At 49.9% G+C, this 19,720-nt stretch overlaps 1 protein-coding gene across 1 annotated transcript in view; it reads left to right on the top strand.

The window, feature by feature from the left end:
- LOC144138015 (nose resistant to fluoxetine protein 6-like) overlaps positions 1 to 19,720 on the top strand; it is a 141,538-nt gene that overhangs the window by 11,307 nt on the left and 110,511 nt on the right. Inside the window, exon 2 of the mRNA XM_077670055.1 lies at positions 2,538 to 2,746. Within this exon, the coding sequence (XP_077526181.1) occupies positions 2,538 to 2,746 (209 nt within the window). The remainder of the gene's footprint in view (positions 1 to 2,537; positions 2,747 to 19,720) is intronic.

Genomic DNA, 19,720 nt, shown 5'->3' with positions numbered 1-19,720 from the left:
GGGATGGCAACGCGCGTTTAAAAAGTTTCTGTCCCGATTAGGAGCCTTTCGGTTATGAAATGGGCTTCAAAATGTTCGCAAAGAAATCTCCCTGTCTACAACGTCATTTGCAGAATATGCAGAAGATTTACTGCTCCTTACATCCTAACGAAAATCACACACTACTCTTCTAACCGAAACAAACCGAGCTTATGTACTGCCGGAGAAAATCTAGTGAACCAGAACAATGTGTGGCTGATGCAAGCGGAGCGCCGTGACGTGAAACTCTGCACCATGCTTCCGGTGTCCCCATAGCTCTCCACTTTCGCGTTGTGTGCCGTTACAACGTCTACTTCCAGGTCTTCCAATAGTCGGAGCATCTGGCTCTATTGTCTTTCGCTGGACAGCCCTCGGAGGTTTGGGGTTGCTAAGCTCCGGTCTCAAGAGAAAACATTTTCCCTAGTAATGAATATGAACCACGGGCATGGCGCTTATCATTCACGCATGCCCTTTGCTTGTCTGCACCTTCAGGTACTGAATTGCCCAGGGGACTGCTTCGCTGAGGTTACATCTCACGTCCTACGTTCCGTCAATGTTTGGGCTCCTGCGGCAACCTCGAAATAGGCGCAGCGTCGTCTTCATTAGCGGCTCCTGATATTTCGCAGCAGGACGAGCCTTCCGCGGCACCGAAGTGACTCTGCTTTGCGAGCGGGTTTGACGAAACATCCGAGGCCTGAACATCTTCGCTCCGTGCAGCCTAGACGTCAGTTCGGGTCACCACGTCTTCCGACAGGTTGCCCGACCGGCGTGGCATTTTGTCTGCCGCTTTGTATGAAACCGATCAGGCCTTGCCCTCGTGTATGGCTGTCGAGCTCCTCGCCCCAAGCGTGTCCAAGTCTCCGCCTGTTTGGCGGCTTCCTCCGCCTCCGTGGTTTTTAAAGTGAGCTCGAACGCCGCGGCAAAACCGACGGCCCCGCAGCGTTCAAGAACAAACTGATACACTAGTGTTCCGGGTAGCCAAACCACTGGCACCGAGAACAACGCGCACCTTGCAGTGCCTCCTATTCTGCCCTTGGTCGTTTCAGCCGAGGCATGTTTTGGTCGGGCTGGCGCGGAGATGACGACCTGCCGACACAAATCTGACAGTGCAAGTCACCAAGCCTACGCCAAGGATTAAAGTTCAGTAGCACAGTTCTCGTCATCGATGTCGGGTCGTCTACGCGTTCCCATACCACCGCTCCTTCGTAGCTTCATTGAGCTCATATGTTCCGTCGCCACGCCATGCAAAAGCCAGTGTCGCTTGAGCTTCTCCTCCTGATTCTGCGGGTCCATCAAGAGGAAACGGCGCCAGTTTTGTACAAGCTCGGTAGCCGTAAACACAATCCTTAGAGCGTCGAGGCTTCAAATTCACGAGTCCCATGAATACGCCAGAATTGAGGAAAAGCGAGGCTGAAATTGCAAGCCGTTCTGAAGTCGTCGCTCATAAAGTGCTTTTCGAAGATTTTTATTGGTCCAAAAAACTACACGGCCTGCTCTCGCAAGGCCACGAGTCGTTGTTTGTGGTATTAGTGCACGCCACACTGCTTGTGTCTGTTGGCATTGCAGGCATGGTCAGTACGCGCTATTCAGTCGCCTGCTTTAAGCACTGTGTTCAATTTTGCTACGGCCTCGAACCGAAGCGGGATGGTAGCCGGTTACGCCTGCGCCGAGATATGTTCGGTCGGGTGCCGAAGTGTATTTACTGGCTCTTCCGAAGGCACCGCAAACCCGTAGAGGAGCTTGCTTGACATTAGATGTGCTGAAAGGTCAGAGATGTGCCACCGGACGTCACCTAGCTGGATTTGTATCTAGAGTGATTAGGTTTGCTTTATTAAAAGCTGCTTCCTGAACGACAGGGTGTTTTGTTACAGAGGCAAGGAAACCGCACCGCGTGGGATTCCAAACTGAGGTAGTGCGTCCCTGAAATCTTTGACGTGGTCCGTGCTTTCTTTTACCTGAGCTTGGCGGAACTGGTTTTGAGAACAATACGTCTGGTGGGCCGTGTTGAGAAAACAATCTGATAATTATCTTCGTAAGGTTCGATCCTGTTTCCAGAGCCGCAGGAGTCGCTGTCGCCGTTGTATCAGAGCTAACGATTACGCACCATTCTTCGCGGTAGAAGGAGCAAAAATAATTCGCGCTGATGCATTAGTTTGCGGTAGTGTGGTGGTTTAAGGTGGAAAACGCGGGAATTAAGTAAGGCAGTAAGTTGGCGAGGCTGCTGTGGACGTGTATTTAAAAGGTACTCTTCACAACATTACACCCAGACTGCCCCGTAGATGGGGTTTATCCTTAAGTATCGCCAGGCTTTGCCTTCAAATCCCGTAAGCAGACTCAGGTGCTCCGACAAAAATTTTTTTCGCCTTGATAAACAATGTTTTTTTTTTTTATATTCAGGATACATGAATAGAGTGGGCTAGCGACACACTGAGTGATTTATTTCCGTGGATGTGCCTTTCTCTAAGAATAGGGAAGTTGTTGGAGTAAAACCTTGCCTAAAAAGTGTGCCTTCTGCGCAGTGGCTGATTCCACCGGCAAGCTATCCAGTGGGATGCTCACTGGCTCGGCTGTCGAGCTCGGCTCCTTCGACGAGTGCCTCGACACTGTGGTGCGGGAGTCGGACCGCGAACTGGTCAGAGCCCAGTACTGCAGCCTCTACCTTCACCTCGGCAACGATACATCCATCCTAGAGCTGCTGGAACCGGCTATACTTATGACGGATCCAAAGGTATCCATAAGCTTAGTGCTGCAATTATTACAGGACTTCACTCTCACTAACATAGGAATATCAGACAGCCAAAATACGTCAATTGTACGTATCCTCATAGTAGTGACAATACACTATCATACAATGTGATTTCTTCATGCCTGCCTGCAGCATACATCCTTAGACTCGTTGGTTACGTCATTCTTCGTGCCCTGCACGACCGAACATTGTATTATCAGTAGAGGCAATACGAGGAATTCAAGGTATGGAGTGCCGTCTAAACCGGAAGTAACCATCATTTAATATACATTGGAGGCCAAACTAGATAGCTGCAACAATGCTAGGAAGGCTCCTTGAGACACAAACAGCCCTGCCTCATCAGATAAATTATGGACACCTTTATGTATCATTTGGTCCCAACCTCTCATGATTGACCAAAACAACTCACGACCCTCAGTTCTGAGCAGCTGCAGAGCACATGACCAAGGCGGTGGTCAGGCCAGAGATGCAGGAGAGGGTGACAAAATCTGCGGGTCCAGACAGGCCGCCTGTGTAACCTGAACGTGGCAAAGTTCGAAGAGCGAACTCTGTCTAGTGCGGGCAGCTTAGATGTACTATTACAGGAGCTGTCGGACGTTCAGTGGGGTATCATAGGGTAAGTAATGTTGTAAGAATAGAAGAAGAGTTTATGGAGTTGATTAGCGGGCATATTCTCTGCTACCGCGAACCTCTAGAAAAGAAGAAGCATGCGGTGGGATTTTTGATCAGCAGGGACATACCAGCTGAACGCGGAGGAGTTCTTTAGTATTAACAGAAGGGTTGGACTCGTTGTGATCAATCTAAACAAGCGTACAGGTTAAAGATAGTACAAGCCTATGCACCATTAGCAAACTAAGATGATGCGACGGTAGATGCTTCAGCAATGAATAAGAGAACACAATTCACGATTGTGATGGTAGGGCAAACGATCAAAATAGATCAAAAGTTAGCAGGTGAATGTCAGTGGGATACTTCGAAGTAGGTACTCACAGCACTCATATATATATATATATATATATATATATATATCACCCGCCGCGGTGGCTCAGTGGCTAAGGCGTTGCGCTGCTGAGCACGAGGTCGCGGGTTCGATTCCCGGCCGCGGCGGCCGCTTTTCTGATGGAGGCGAAAAGCAAAAACGCCCGTGTGTACGAGATTTCGGCGCACGATAAAGATCCCCAGGTGGTCAAAATTAATCCGGAGCCCTCCACTACGGCGCGCCTCATCGCCTGCGTTGCGTCGGCGCGTTAAATCCCACAATCAATCAATCAATATATATATATATATATATATATATATATATATATATATATGTATATATATATATATATATATATATATGAGAAATGAGGGGCTCCGTGAAATAAGACAGAAAATAAGGGTTGGCAGTCAAGAAAACCTCGGAAAGCAAAGGGGAGGTTGTGGTGGGTCATAGAAAGAGATGAAGAATTTTTTGAGTCGAAAAGAAAGTGGTGAAAAAATGCCCGCCGGGTGGGATCCGAACCCACGACCTCCAGAATACCGGTCTGCTGCGATAACCACTACGCTACCGGCGGGGCTGTTTCCCCAGCACTTTCTCGGGTATTTGTGTTAAGGTATTTTTGTTTCCTGCACTTGGGGGTGGTAGCCAGCGCCACTCGGACTACTCGGGGTGAAGGGGACCTTCTTTTTAACCCCCGGGCCGTGACTCGAGTGTCTACGACATGTCAAGAGTGGTCGACCAGCGTTGAACCCTCTTAAGCTCCCTTTGGCACCAAGACTGCCAGAACAGAGGCCCTCGCTAAGCATGTAGCGAATCAGAAAATGTGAAATGAGGGGCTCCGTGAAATAAGACTGAAAATAAGGGTTGGCAGTCAAGAAAACCTCGGAAAGCAAAGTGGAGGTTGTGGTGGGTCATAGAAAGAGATGAAGAATTTTTTGAGTCGAAAAGAAAGTGATGAAAAAATGCTGGCTACCACCCCCAAGTGCAGGAAACAAAAATACCTTAACATAAATACCCGAGAAAGTGCTGGGGAAACAGCCCCGCCGGTAGCGTAGTGGTTATCGCACCAGACCGGTATTCTGGAGGTCGTGGGTTCAGATCCCACCCGGCGGGCATTTTTTCACCACTTTCTTTTCGACTCAAAAAATTCTTCATCTCTTTCTATGACCCACCACAACCTCCCCTTTGCTTTCCGAGGTTTTCTTGACTGCCAACCCCTATATATATATATATATATATATATATATATATATATATATATATATATATATATATATATATATATATATATATATATATCAAGTGAAAACGCAGAGATAGGTTGTCAGAAGGAAGGCGTACTTACAGAAGACACCGTAGTCCCCGGTACATAGGCAGGTAGATGGCGCAAAACCAATCCAGCCGAAGCTCCCACTTCGTCCCGCTTCTCTTACTTCTCGTAAGTTATTCAGCAGCGACACATACCCATCTAAAGAGGGATTGGACGTAGCTGGATATGCGGCGATGATTAGCGTCAGCTTCTGACGAAGCTGGCAAAGTTCTGCGACACAACTCCCCGGTCGCAGAAGCACCATCCTGGTGCATTTAATAAGGGAGGAGCAGCGGTTGGTGGATCCCGTGTGTGGGACGGCTTGAGGTGGCTCACGTGGACGAGCTGAGGAGCGGAGTGCACAGACGATGTTACGGGCACCAGAGGCACAATTTCGTAGGTTACGGGAGTGGCGGTACGCTCGACCAGGTAAGAGCCAATGAATGGGGGCATGAGCTTCTCAAACAATCCAATGCGGTGAGAAGGGGTGCACAAAAGAACCAAGGAGCCCGGAGCAAAGTTTATAGGGCGGTTACACTCGTCGTATTGAGTTTTTTGGGATGGTTGCCATGCCAAGAACGGTGCGAGGGCATCCTGATGAGCCAGGTCAGCGTGGGTGATGACGTCACCAGCATATGCAGTGGTCAGCGGAGTCGAACCAGACAGCGTGGTGTCGAAGGGCAGGGTAGGCTTACCGCCAAAGAGAGAAGGAAAACGGAGAATATCGAGGGCTGTCGTCCCGAGAGGAATTCCTATGCAACTTTGACATAAGGTAGTGCAACGTCCCAATCCCGATGGTAGTCGGAGACATACATTGCAAGCATTTCAGTGAACGTTCTGATTAGCCGCTCCATAGGGCCAGTCATCTGAGGGTGGTAAGCGGTTGTGCCGCGGTGCGTCTACTACTACGGTGCTGAAATACGCTGCCTCCCGTACCGTTTGGGCTTTGTTTCACAGGAGGGAAGAAGGTCGTCGACAACCTGGGATAAAAAGTACCGGCCACGATCTGTGACCAACTACATGGCGAGGAGAGCCGTCACCCAGGATAACGTGGTGAAGTAATAAATCGGCGAAATCGGTAGCACAGCTCGTGGGCAGTGCACGTGTGATGGCGTAGCGGCTAGCATAGTATGCGGTTACTGCATCCCAACAATTTCCGAATAAGGACAAACCGAAAGAGGCTTAAAGGTTCATGACAACACGATAAAATGGTTCCGTGGGAATGAGTAAAGGTTGCAATTGTCCGGCGGGACGTAACGGGGGCGGTTTTCGACGTTGGCAATTGTCATGTGCCGCGACATAGCTGCGCACAGTCCGGTAGATCTCTGGCCAGTAAAATCGCCGGCGGACGCGGTCGTACGTGCGGGAAGCTCCAAGATGGCCTGCTATTGGCACGTCGTGAAGCTGGCGGAGGAAATGCGAACAAAGGTGATTGGGTACTGTTAGAAGCAGGTCAGGTCTATCTCCCCGGAAGTTGCAGCAGTATAGGACACCATCCCGGAGTACGAACGCGTTTGGAATGCGGTCCGTTGGAAGTTTATTTTAAACCTCCTTGGTCTGAGTGAAGGCGGACGATTATAGACCCGAACGTCTGATCGCGGCGCTGACAGTCACCGATGTCTTGGAAGTCGGACAGCAAAAAGTCGGACAGGAACTATCCGTGTCATGCTCATGCGTGTTAGCAGAGTCCGTCAATATTTTTCTGGTTATGAAACTCCCCGGCCAAGTTTCGTTTGGGAACAAAAGCTACCGCGAGGGGCGCCACCGCAGATAGGAGGGTATCGCGCAGCCGCCGCTGCTTCGCGTGTACAGCAGCGCGCGGTACTTTCTCGATAGAAACGCGTTCTTGTTAATTATACCCTGAATTGTTGCTACAAAACGAAGCCGGCAGGAAAGCCTTATAATTTCAGCCCTTGCGGGAAATTTGTATCTGCAGAGCGCACGCTCAAAACTGTAGACTGACGTCTCGGTTTCATTCTGAGAAATTTCTCAGTTGTCCCAACGCGTGGAAGCCTCAGGCCCGCTTACAATTACAATTTTCGGCAAGCGCTTCAAGGCTTTGAACATAAAGGCCGTTGCGACGGGCGGGCCTATGACAAGTTCTCCGGTGATGAGTGGAGTTGAAATACGACGTGATCGGTGAATTGGTCGATGATGATGCTGATTTTGAAGATGGCTCGCTGATCGAAGGCGCATAGCTGACGATGGTCCACTCCACAATATTTACACTTTATTACAGTATTTACAGCTGAGTTACAACAGACATCGCAGATCCGAGCTCGAGGACAGCTCGATACGAGCCCGCCGCAAGCGGGGCTCTCTCCTTCCGCTCTCTACATCAAGCATTTTGGTTTTATTAAAAATAACCCCGCCTCCAAGGAAGGCGCAACCAAAGCGACAGAGAAGGACACACCATTAAAATATTTGGCCATTCATAGACCACACAGCCGCCGCAGGCGGAACTCATAATTGGGCAATCGGCCCACCCCTTCTCCCAAACTCCTTTCCCATTCCCAAACAAACTAGATGTCAATACTCAGAAAGATTAGCACCAGAAGCCGCGAGACGAAAAAAAACAACAAACAAGTGGCCTCTAAGAGCCCGACAAGGCCGTACCCCACATGCCAACAAACGCCTGCGGCGTGTCGCCGCTTGTTTATCAAAGGTCACCGCCGCCGCACCATGCCCGCCGCACCATGCCACCACCACTCCTATGTCATGACCGCTAGCGTCTGTGGGCACTTCCGTTCGGAGAAGAGCTGTCACAGTGAGCCAGTATTGGTAGGTTCGATAGGTGTGGTATGAGCGTGTAAAAAGCGGACGTTTACGCTGGGCCCCAAGAGAATGCTGCTTCTTCATTAAGAAGGTCAGTGAGCGATGGCAGGGTGAGCGATGGCAGCGAAATGATTGACAAAACGGCGGAAGTACGAACGCAGCCCCATTAGCTGCGCACATCGTGCATCGAGCGCGGACCGCGGATGTCTTTGACGGCGTGTATCTTCTCGGGATAGGGTTGGACACCTGTGACGTCGACAAGGAGACCAAGAATATTGGTTTGTCGGCATCCGAAATGGCAACTCTTAAAGTTGAGTTGCAGACCTGGCCCGCGAAAGACTCAGAATGTCCGAGAGACGTTGAAGTTGAGTCTCAAATGTGGGGGAGTAGACAACAACGTCGTCCAGGTAACACAGACAGGTTGTCTACTTGAAGGGGCAAAGAAGACAGTCCATCATCCTTTCGAGTGTGGTCGCCGCATTACGAAGTCCGAATGGCATGAATTTCAATTGCTACAACCCGTCAGCTGTTAGGAAAGCGAATTTTTCTCGATGTTTTTCGTCTACAGCTATTTGCCAGTATCCCGACAGCAGGTCAATTGAGGGAAAGTACGAGGCACCATGGGCACATTCGAGGGCGTCAGCAATTCGAGGGAGCGGGTATACATCCTTCTTGGTGATTTTGTTTAAATGCCTGTAGTCGACGCTAAAGCGCCATCAGCCGTCGTTCTTTTCCACCAAGACGCCTGGTAATGCCCATGGCACGGCCGCTCGATGGAAACTCCATCGAGCGGCCGTGCCCATGGGATAAAGGAGGGTTCGGTAACATTTCGTCTGAACATTTCGTCGACTTCCCGCTGAAGGACACTTCGTTCGGTCAGAAACACGCGATATGGGCGTCGACGTATAGGGCTGGCATCGCTGTTGTAATGGGACGGTTTACAACGGACGTCTGTCGAAGTCAAAAATGTCCCGATGGATGGCAAATAGACCGCGGAGCTCCTGCACTTGCTTACCGACAAGGTCAGGAGAAATCATTGCCATAAACACCTTTGTTGGGAGGTTGTGGGTGCTTTCGTTGGCATCTTGAGATATGTCAATGGCGACAACGGTAACTTCGCAGTCATCGAAAGGGGTAAGCAGGGAAGGGGCTATTCCTTGCGGAAGGACTTGGATGGAAAGTACGAAATTTAGGAAAGGAGTGTGATGCGGTTCTGGGCAACCGTTACGACCAAACACGGGAGGGTCACGTTGCGGTCGAGCAGCACGTCGGTAACCAGTGAAATGATGTAATCAATATCTGGCGCAGGCGTAAATGAGGTCAGCGGAAGGTAGGTCACTGCCGTGGGACCAACCGAGTGTGCTCAATGAAACAAAGCCGCGGATGAGGATCGACATGAGTAGCAAGCCTGGTTGGCAGCTCGAGACGAAGAAAATCCGAGGCGCAATCGACTAAGGCAGCGTGATCGACGTGAAAGTCAAGGCTGATAATCACGCCATGAGGGCACGTTTTCATGACCGCAAACATAACAGGGATATCTTGGCCCGCAATTCCAACACGAGCAGTACACATTCCGTCTACGGAGGTCATCCCACCATCGGCGACTCAGAATAAGGAACGGGCGGGCGTGAGGACTTTCCGTAGGCGGCTGCGAAGGGATGAGCTGGTTACAGACAACTGTGCACCTGTATCGACTAAAGCAGTAACCGGTACACCATCGACATGAAGGGCTAATAAGTTGTGCTTTCCTGATCGAGTAAGTAGAGCATTTTCGGGCCACCTCGGAAATACAGCGTCACCTCTAGGAGCTGCACTGCCTAGTTTTCCGAGGAGGATCGGTTGGCATGGTCGGGATACGGGGAAGAGCGGCAAAGCTGCGGCGAGCGGGACTGGCGGCGTTCGGGCGAGGGTGAGCTGTTTAACCGATCGTGCACAGGGTCCGCATTCAAGTGATTGGCAACAAAACTTGGAGCAAAATGACGCTGCGTATCGAAAGTGTAGCCGGAGCTAAAGTACCGAGAACCGTAATCAGGGGATCTATTCGGATGGGGTATCCAGCGATTCCTGCAGTAACGAGTGATGGGGCCAATGCGGGAGCAGGTAAAGCAAATCGGTTGGTCATCTTGCGTTCGCCATCAGCAGGATTGCGGTGTGGGTTACCGAACAGCGCTCGGGGAATTAGATGCGTGGTTGGCCGAGATGCTTGGGTAAAATCAAAAGGATGCGGATGTCCGACGCTGCAGACTGGAGGAAGGCCTATGCTTGCGATTTCATCCCGACAACGGCCTGGATCACGGAGATCGTGGGTAGTTACTTGCGATCATCTGCGCAGGCAGTGGGGCTATTTCTTCTCGCGACGCACGATTCTTGTGGTATCCGCAGGCAGTGCAACAGGGTCCGTGTCAAGCTTTTGCCTTCCAGGACGCCATGGCGACAAGGGGGGGGGGCGTAGAAGTGGTCCCGGGAGACGGGGAGTGAAATAATGGAGGGGCTTCCGGGCCGGACAATGGCAAAGCTTCACGTGCCAGCCTTGGCCCGCGGGGGGGGGGGGGGGGGGGGAGTTCGAAGCACCTAAATTCTTAGAAACTGTTTCGCTCAGCCGTGCCACCACTCATGGTGTTATTGTTTGGAGCGGTGTTTTGTTTGTTCTTGTGGGGTGGTGAAGAAGCGACGGGCTGAGGGCGCTGGCAGCAGGGAGTTGAGAGCCGGACGTCAACGAGTGTGGCCGGCTTGGCGTGTGGAGCCGATAGCCGGCATGTTGCCGGGAAGGATTGCGAGTGACGTGTGCACCATTCACCTTGTTCTGTATGTAAACCAAGTGTGTATTAGAATAAACAGCTGTGGAGTCTCGTCCGCGCAGCCGCTGAAACAGCCTTCCATCATGCAACGAGTCCCAGTGTTCCCTCACGGGTTGTCACGAACCCGAACAAAACGTGACTGGCGCAGCCTCGACAGGAGTTTGACGGGGGGATATCCGGGACACGCAGCGACTGCGGGACGACGACCACGAATGAAGCCGCCACTTACGGTGGAGCTGGACCCCAATCGGCAACTAGAAGGCAAGTGATGAAGGATTAGAGCTTGTGGGGTTTGGAGCGGACTCAGAAAGTTTTCCCGCAATGGGAGGAAGAAAATATTGATGCGAAAGACGAAGCTGGAAGAAGAGGAGTATCCGCATTTTTTAAAGAAAGCTAAGAAAGGGAGAAAATGTTTGAGAAAGGGATCGCCGATGCCGCATGAAGCTTTGAAAAGTGAGCGCGGAAGATGTGTATTGGTGTTCACCGGGAAGAAACGAAGACGGAACACTGAAGATGGTGGACGGGAATCTGGGAGAACGTCGGTTACATTGCCAGTGTAGGCTGACTGAGAGTTGGTGTTGGGAAGCGTGCGTGTGAACTAAACAAGGTACCGCATTGCGTTGCGAACGCTTGAACTATTTGGGGACGAATACGTGTGTTACAAATGTACATTAGGAATTCCTCAGTCTGTCCTGTGCTACTGGAGCTATCGTCCACAAAGGGGTAAGTGAACGACATTGCTTCGCCCATTGCCCTGCATGCTTACGAGGTCGAAAACACAGTGCTTGCGCCAGTCTAAAATGCTCGACACGAGTGCACCCTCTGTGAGCGCGAGCCCGTGAGGGGCGGCGACGAGCGACGCAGGCATGAAGGCAGGAGACTCAGACGCAGAAGTGCTGCTCGCAATCAAGCAAACCAAACTAGAGCGGGCAAAGGTAGAGCTCAAGATCATGAAATTAAGTCTTCAGGGTGTGGCGCTAGATTCCGACAAATCGGTACATTCAGGTGTCCTTGGCGGTTCTACATTGTTGATCAATCTCTTACCGCATGTGCCCACTGACTAAACGTGTGTGCCAGGCTGGTTCGACACTGTGCAGATGCTTTTCAACTCTCTGAAAGTTCCTAAGAATGCTAGGGCCCTAACGCTAATGCCTTACCGGACCGTTAGAGTTGGAGCTTTGACGATGACAAGCGGGGTGAACGAGATATTGCCTTACAGCGAATTGAAGTCGTTGGGGCCAAGGGAACTGCGTCTGTGCCCCTCCGAGTACAGAAAAATGTTTGAAACCGCAAAAAAGAGCCGTAATGAGTCTTGGCGTCAGATTCGACGGCGGATCCACAGCTACTTCTCCTATTATATTAATAGTTGAGGTATTTAGAAGGTGGATGATCTCACAGAGTTAGATGTGGCCGGCAAACTCAAGACAGCGCTGCCCCAAGATACTCAGAGACAGGGTGCCCTCCAGGAGAGCAAACAATGGTTGCACCTGGATGAGCTAGCACAGGTAGCGCAGGCAGTAGAGACAAGTCGAGGGGAGCCACGTACACCGTACATGCCGGCGATCTCTAGCGCTCTGATGCATTGGCGAAGGAGAGGACAAGGATCTGGTGGGGCACCGCAAGGTAGTGGTGAAACATGCAATGTTAAGTGCTCTGTACCCAACAGTAAACACCCAGCCCGAGACGGAGAGTGTTTTGTTTGCGGACAACTGGGTCACCTTGTGCGAGAATGCATGAGTAACGGCGCAGTCCCTACAGCCGATCAGGCCCGAGACTCACGCCAATGCTTCCGCTGCGTCCGACACGGTCATCTCATGACAGAGTGCCAGGAAACAGATGCAAAAATTGTTGGACGAGTGGCAAAGAGCTCGGTCACTCTGAGAAATCCTATCAAGGGTGTTGATAACCCAAACACTAACGCACGACGAGGGAAGTCAGCCCCTTCTGGAGACGTATGGGTGATGTCAGAACGATCACACATTTGGGCTGGCCTAGACTCAGGAGCTGATATCACTGTGGTGAGAAGCTCCCTGCTTAGCGTGAAACATATCCATCCCCGGGGGAAAGTGGTCGTAAAGGGAGCCTTCGGGCACAGCGGAGAAGCAGTGCTCGCGTACGTGCCGTTCAGACTGGACAAACAGAGCTCGCACGTCTCATTGCTTTGTGCGGTTACTGACAAACTGGCGAGGGATGTGGAGTGCTTGTTGGCAGTTAGTGATCACGATCTGCTGGTAAAACACAGGGACAAGGAAACAGTTGAGAAACAGCAACTGGCTACCGGGAAGCCACCGATCAATCTAGCAACTGTACTTGACCAAGGAAGTGGGGAGCCAGAAGAACCTAATCTGGGAGGTACCGAAGTAAGCATTCCGACAGGGCAGGTGGGAGAGCAAATTTTGAGAGCCTCATGACAGCAAGCGCAGGGCAATGGGCTGCTGCAATGGAGTGGCGTTGTTCACTTTCTATGTCTAGCATGGTTTGTTCGTGTGGGTATTGGGTGTGTTGTGCACGGTGCGGGGTTTAATCGTCGCTAGTGTTAATTCCAACATAATAAGCACAGTCCAACCACTGGAGCTAGCCGTCGAATTTCATCGCGAAGCGAATGTGACCACAACACACACACAGCTTAGGCCACCAGCCTGGGTGCAAAACTTCGTTCGGGTAGACAGGCCTACGTAAGGGAGCAAAACAGTTCTTCTATCAGACGCAAATTACTGTCCACAGAAGAGCAGGACTGCGACACGCCGCGGTGGCTCAGTGGCTAAGGCTTTGCGCTGCTGAACACGAGGTCGCGGGTTCGATTCCCGGCCACGGCGGCCGCTTTTCTGATGGAGGCGAAAAGCAAAAACGCCCGTGTGTACGACATTTCGGCGTATGTTAAAAATCCCCAGGTGGTCAAAATTAACCCTGAGTCCTGCACTACAGCGCGCCTCATTGCCTGTGTTGTGTCGGCGCGTTAAACCCTACAATCAATCAACAGCGGAACTGTGGAATGCCAACGCGCTATTTGCGTCATGATGCAATCAAGGAGACAACAGGCATGTGACTACACCGAACTTGCAATAACCATTGCAACGGCCACTGGCGCCACAGCTTGGCAGCTTGCGAATGTCGGCATCGCTTGAATTATACCTGTACATTTATAATGGTTTGTGAGCCATGAAATTTCACGTAAAATTAACATTTATGTGTTTCTTTGAGAGCTTGTGTGCGGGGTTCCCGTTGTGTTGTTCGTCACGTAACTCTTGCCCCATCCGCTCAGTCACCGTTTACGCCATTTCTGCTGGGTGACTGAGCTTCACTTTTGGAATATTTGCGCGATTCTTTTCACGGCACTGACCCAGAGACTGGTATATTTGTTTTGAGGGGATGCCAATTTATCTATTTAGACCAACTTCGGTATTGACTTCAGAGTCCCTTAAAGTGCCCCGAAGAATTTTACGTGACGCCCCGTAGGGGCTCGGGCTGTCCGCGTCTCATATCGTCATCGTCGTAAGCGCCGTAGTTGTAGCAGCGGTAATAAAACACCGGGACACTTGTTTACGCCTCGCGCTAGAACGCTTCGTGCTTAAAGACACATGACTTTTACAACAAAGATGTGTACCTCTACCCCCAGCTGTTTCATCTTTGTTGGGAAAAACGCCAAAGCACCAAGAATACACTGATACACCGCATGAGAACACACTGTTGGGCAAGGTTTTGCATATTTGGTTATAATTAGAGCGCTACTACACGGGAAATAGAGAGACGGCAAACGCAAGCGACAAACACAAACGTGAGAGCGCTTGTTTGTGTAGTATTTCCATATTCCTTGTCGTAGTCTCCCTCTAATTTTTTTACCAAATGCACTGCATGCTTCTCCCCTACGCAGTTTTCGCGGTAGTGGAGATGGCCCAGGATTTTTTTCTTTCGCAGCACCTTGGCCATGACACCCGATTTAGGGTGTGCTGAGGTAGGGATTGCTTTCGCATTCAAAACACCTCCCAAGAAAAAAGCAGTCCATCTTATTTTGGCTTTCATACTGGGGAGGCTCTTCCGTGTCCCTGCCGGTGGGTGGCCAGGACTCGGACGAGCGCCCAATCTTCTTCTTGCTGATGAGCGGGGTGAGCTTGGTATTGTAGGTTTGCACGAACGACACTTTCGATGGTGAGCTACTCGCCAGCGCAATCTCCCGGTGTCTTTGTGCTCTCCACGGCCTCGTGCAGACTAGCGACCTACCCACGCGGCCCGATTCCGCGTGCCGAATTTGTTTTGGCTTGATTGTTTTTTTTTTTTTCAGTTCTTTCCGATGCCACTGCACCTGCTGGCGCTGCATTTATTCCTGATTTCCCCGCTGTGTACGCGTTTGCATGGCCTGCCGCCGTTGTTATTTCGTTTTTTGTAGCGTAAGCTACACTGGCTGAGGTTGAGCAGTTTCGCGTGTGGCGTGAAGGGGCGTTCTGCGCAAGCGCGAGGAACATTGGATTGGCTTGGATTGGCTTGGATTGGATTGGATTGGATTTTAATTGAATTAAAGTGGATTGTGCTGGATTGTGTTGCGTCATAGCCGCGGCAGACGCACTGGCGCCGGCGCGTTCCCAGGTGTGCGCCTCAATTGCACAGTAGCCAAGTCTGACGCTGCACCGGAGCCGCTTGATAGCCGTTTCGCGTGGCTCGTGAAGAGCCGTGCTGAGCATGCGCAAGGAGCACTGACTGGACAGGACTGGACTGGACTGGACTGGACTGGATTAGACTGAATTGGACTGGACTGGACTGGACTGGATTGAACTGGATTGCTGAAACTTAGCCTTAGCTCACGCTACGTATATCCTGGCATAGCAGAGCTAAGCCGCTACTAATTATTTTCAGTATATTGGGATCAGTCATTGTCAATTCCCACTGGCGGGAGTGCACACCTTTTGTAGGTACGATGGTGCACTTAAATAAAGTTAAATAAAATAAAATCCAAATTGTTACTCGGCTTGTTGTGGCTAAAGAAGGCACCTCAACAGTGTCCACCAAACGCTCACCCAGCAGGATATCGTCTGCAAATAATGTTCACAGCTCCTAACCATTTGCGAACACCTTCTGTGGCGTTTTACGGAATAGCTCACATACATGTGAAAGCTTAAAACAACAAAATATTCAGCGCGTTTCGTTCCATAGCTTGTATAATAAAAAATCCACAGTAAGAAGCAAATTGTACGCAGTTTCATGTATGCATAAAAAACGCTGGCCGCGTATCTGCTGGATTCGCTGCAAATGTCGTCGAAAAACGAACGACAGTTTTTTGCCGCCACCGCCACGTAAATGTCTCTCTTCTTGATAGCATCCACCACCCATGCTCTTCTTTTCCCTTTCGCACCTACCACTATAAATGCGGGAGAGATTTGTGGAGTTAATTCAATTTTCCCGCGTTTCGGAGCTCGCGGAATCCCCTGGAACTATTCGTTACTATGGGACTTCTAGGAACGTCCTTACAAGGGTTGGGGCAAGAGCCACGGGCGCAAGCGCTTTTTGTAGTTTGGATAAAAACATTCTTTCAACCTGTATTTTTTGTTGGATATCGCAAAAAGCAAGAGCCACGTGTATTGAATTAAAAAACCACTCCGAACAGCCCTTATGTTTTGGTATTTTGCCTCAAATATGCCTGACTGTTGTTATTTTCTGAACAGCGTTGAACAAGTATGTAGTTTTGTTCCAGATTTAGAGGTTTGGAAAAGTTTTTACAATATAAACTTCTCGTTCAAGTATACTAATCGAGCACAACTTTTGTACTTTTGGCCGGAAGGCTGAATCAAGCGACAGACAGAAAGACAGACATACGAACAGAACAACTTTTTTTGGCTTAAGTACCACAATAAAACCTATCGTCTTTACAGAAAAGGAAGAAACAGTCAGCTCGGTTAATTGCCACTGGAATTTCATAGCACGAGTATAACAAAAAGCAAGAAAAAAACCAGTGTGCATAAGAAATTTCGACCGCAGTCTTGTTTGTCTGTGGAGGCAGTCCCACAGCAGCGTGGATAGTGATTCTGGAAAAAGTTAGCTGGAGTTTGTCTGATGCCAAGGTTGTATGCTATAGTCGACTTAGGCAGGTGACTCGGAGACAACCCTAGCCATAAACGCTTTCGGGAAATAATATGATGAACGATCCTGCAACAGTTCTGTATCGTATTTTCAGTGAACATATTGTACCCTATGGAATTTATTACGTCCAGCTAAGGAAGCCCCGAAGCGCACTCCCCTTTCAGCACCTCCCGATCGCTTCCGTTCGGAGGCAGTAGCTCAAAAAGTATCCCGAAGATAACTCTGGTTCTCACAGCGGACAGTGACCGGGAAAGGCTGTCGTACCCAACTGTGCCATTTGTTAGGCCTCTAAGCCACCTCGAATGAGCTGCTACAAGCGTGGCTCCAGTTATGGTTAAAGCGCCGCAACCGTTGAAGAGGTTGCCGTTGATTAGTGCTCCCTTCCCTGGAAAAATATCATGTTTTCCGGCAAGAATGACAGCGTTTCCACGGCCATAATTGCCTTGTTTGAGTGTTTATATGAATTCGAGCCTTGCAGGTCAACTTTTAGACGTGCACAGACGAGCTTCACGTCAAAAAAAAGCTCTCCGACGTAACGCGAAAGTCTATAAAGCTTCCGAATGTTTAAATGCATAGAAATGGTAGAAAATAAAGAAGGCTAGTCGAGCAAGCATATATGGTAACAGTGTGATTTACGTGTGTACATTGTCCTTTGTATGACTAAGAAGCGGGTTAGGACTTAACCGTAAATTCTCGGTGCTGGCCGGTATTGATCGGTACAAATGGCATTGATTGTACGACCGCTAATTTTTATGCGACCATTTGTGGGCCACACTGCGAGCGAGCGAAGCTGGCAAGGTTGGAAATGATTTAGCCCACCTGATGGAGCACGACGTCCCTACCAGGCAATTTCAGCGCAAGCTGGCTCTCATTGTCGCCAACTGCTATGTGCAGGTCGCTGTCTATAACGCCAGTCCTTGTTAGTCATCGCTAATTTGTCGAGTCTTACCCTCCTGGTTCACGAACGCTGTGCCCAAGAGCCCTGGCAATCTTGGCTTGTCGAAGAACAGAGGAATAGGAAAAAAGTGTTCATACTTCGAGCAATTGCAGGCGGAAAGGCTCTTTTGTCAGGGGACAATGCTTCGCTGTTCTTCTCCCAGATGCACTGTACTGTGCTTAAACTGTATGTGGACTGCGGTTTTCGTTACCATTTCAGGACACTACTTCACGCTTTCGGTAAAACATTTAAAAACTCTTAAGAATATGTTCAATTGAATGCGGAGATTTTTCGGGCATCTATATTTGAAATGGGTTGTTTCCCCAACAACTTTCTAAAGCCGTGGGTAGTATAGTGAGATGCCAGCAAACGATGAATACTAGTAAGAAAGACAAAAAAGAAGCCGGTAAAAAGACAAGGACAATTACCCACATGCGTTTATGTGGCAGATGAAAAGAGCGTGCAAGGACCCCAGCCCCACTACCGGCTGGAGCACGGGGTGCGCTCAAGGAAAGGCGAAATTGGCCCGTGGATGGCAATCGTGCTACAGCGCCGGGACGTCTTCAGCACTCCCGGCACAGCGGGGCCCGTGCCTTACAGCCGGACACCCGTCCCGCCCCATCTCCAGCGACCGAGCTTGGCGCCGGATAGCCTAGCCGTCGTTGCTTGCTTCAGAGGCCGCCACGTCGTCGGGTGGACCACCCGCTCCTCTCGCCAATCAAGGCAGATGTGTTGTGAGCCAGGCAGCCTCGCCTCGCGACGACTCCTGCCAGTCAAGGTTGGGTACTATGGCATCAGTGCTCCACATCCGTCTAGGACGACATCACCTTCGGCTTACGTCATTTCTTCAAAGTCGTAGCCTGAAAGCCGGAGCCCTACCTTAGCAAAACTGGGCGCCACTCACTCACGCTCACACAGAAAATATATTTTTCATCACAATTTTTTCTCCTTACTCACACTGACGCTCACCCTCACCACTCGTTTTCACTCGCACTCACGCTCCACTCGCACCCACTCGCGCTCACGCTCAACACTCCCCGTGACCACTGCCCCAGAGGGGGGTATATTCGTTTTCTGGGGATCCCAATTTATCTATTTAGAGCAACTTCGGTTTTGACTGCCTTATCGCAAAACCAAGATGCTTGCTCGAAGAACTTTTTCCACTGGGTGAACTAGCAAAGCGGTCATCACCACGACCACACATTTGTCCTCGCTTTCGTCTACAATGAACGCAGTCGCTAGAGGATAGATATTTTGCGAAATTGGTGGACGCTTACTGCAGGAGCGTATATTTCAAAAATATTTATCTAAGCTGCTTGGAATGGTAAAATTAACAAAAATTTAGACAGTCTGTACAATATATACTTCATATATATCCATTCCTGGCAGCGCTGGCTTATGGCCGAACGGTGTCGAGCGTTCGTTGTTTTCAAATTGGCAAGTTCAAATACCCGATAGGACAAGTTTTTCTGTTTTTGAAGTTTATTTATTTGTTTTTTGGGCAATCTTTCCTACACTGAATTAACCAATATTTCGGTGTAACGTTCACTGCTCCACGAGAAAGTTCGAGAACGCGTGCAGACTGACACGGATGCGCTGGCGTGGTCTCGTTGGCGTGGTCTTAACATAAGCACCGACTGCTTGACATAAGCACCGATGGAGTTCTCGGTGGCGGGGTGTTGACATAATCACCGAAAATACTCTTAAGAGCCTCTATAAGACCGGGAAAATAAATGTGAATCTGGTTAAATCACTCCTACCACTCAGCCCTCTCGCTGGTCCTTTTTATCTATTACCCAAACGTTATAAAAGAGACAATCCCGGGCGTCCAATTATTGCTGGAATGGGAACTGTGACAGAGAATCTTTCGCGCTTTGCTGACAATCGCATTAACAAAATTATACCAACTCTGACCTCTTTCACCAACGACACAAATCATTTTGCTGTTTTATATAGCCGATCGTAACCAACCCAACGTTAGCTTCTTCTAACTCATGATGTGGCAACGCTTTACACTAAGATCCCGCACCCAGACAGTATAAAGTCTGTCCTTCACTTCTATGAACGCTTAGATGACGACAAGCCA

The sequence above is a fragment of the Haemaphysalis longicornis genome, unplaced genomic scaffold (genome assembly GCF_048455015.1).
Source record: "Haemaphysalis longicornis isolate Haplotype H1 unplaced genomic scaffold, Haemaphysalis longicornis Haplotype H1 scaffold_1, whole genome shotgun sequence".
In the NCBI taxonomy this organism is placed as follows: domain Eukaryota; kingdom Metazoa; phylum Arthropoda; class Arachnida; order Ixodida; family Ixodidae; genus Haemaphysalis; species Haemaphysalis longicornis.
The sequence above is the reverse complement of the archived record's forward strand: the minus strand, read 5'-3'. Positions and strand labels throughout refer to the sequence as shown.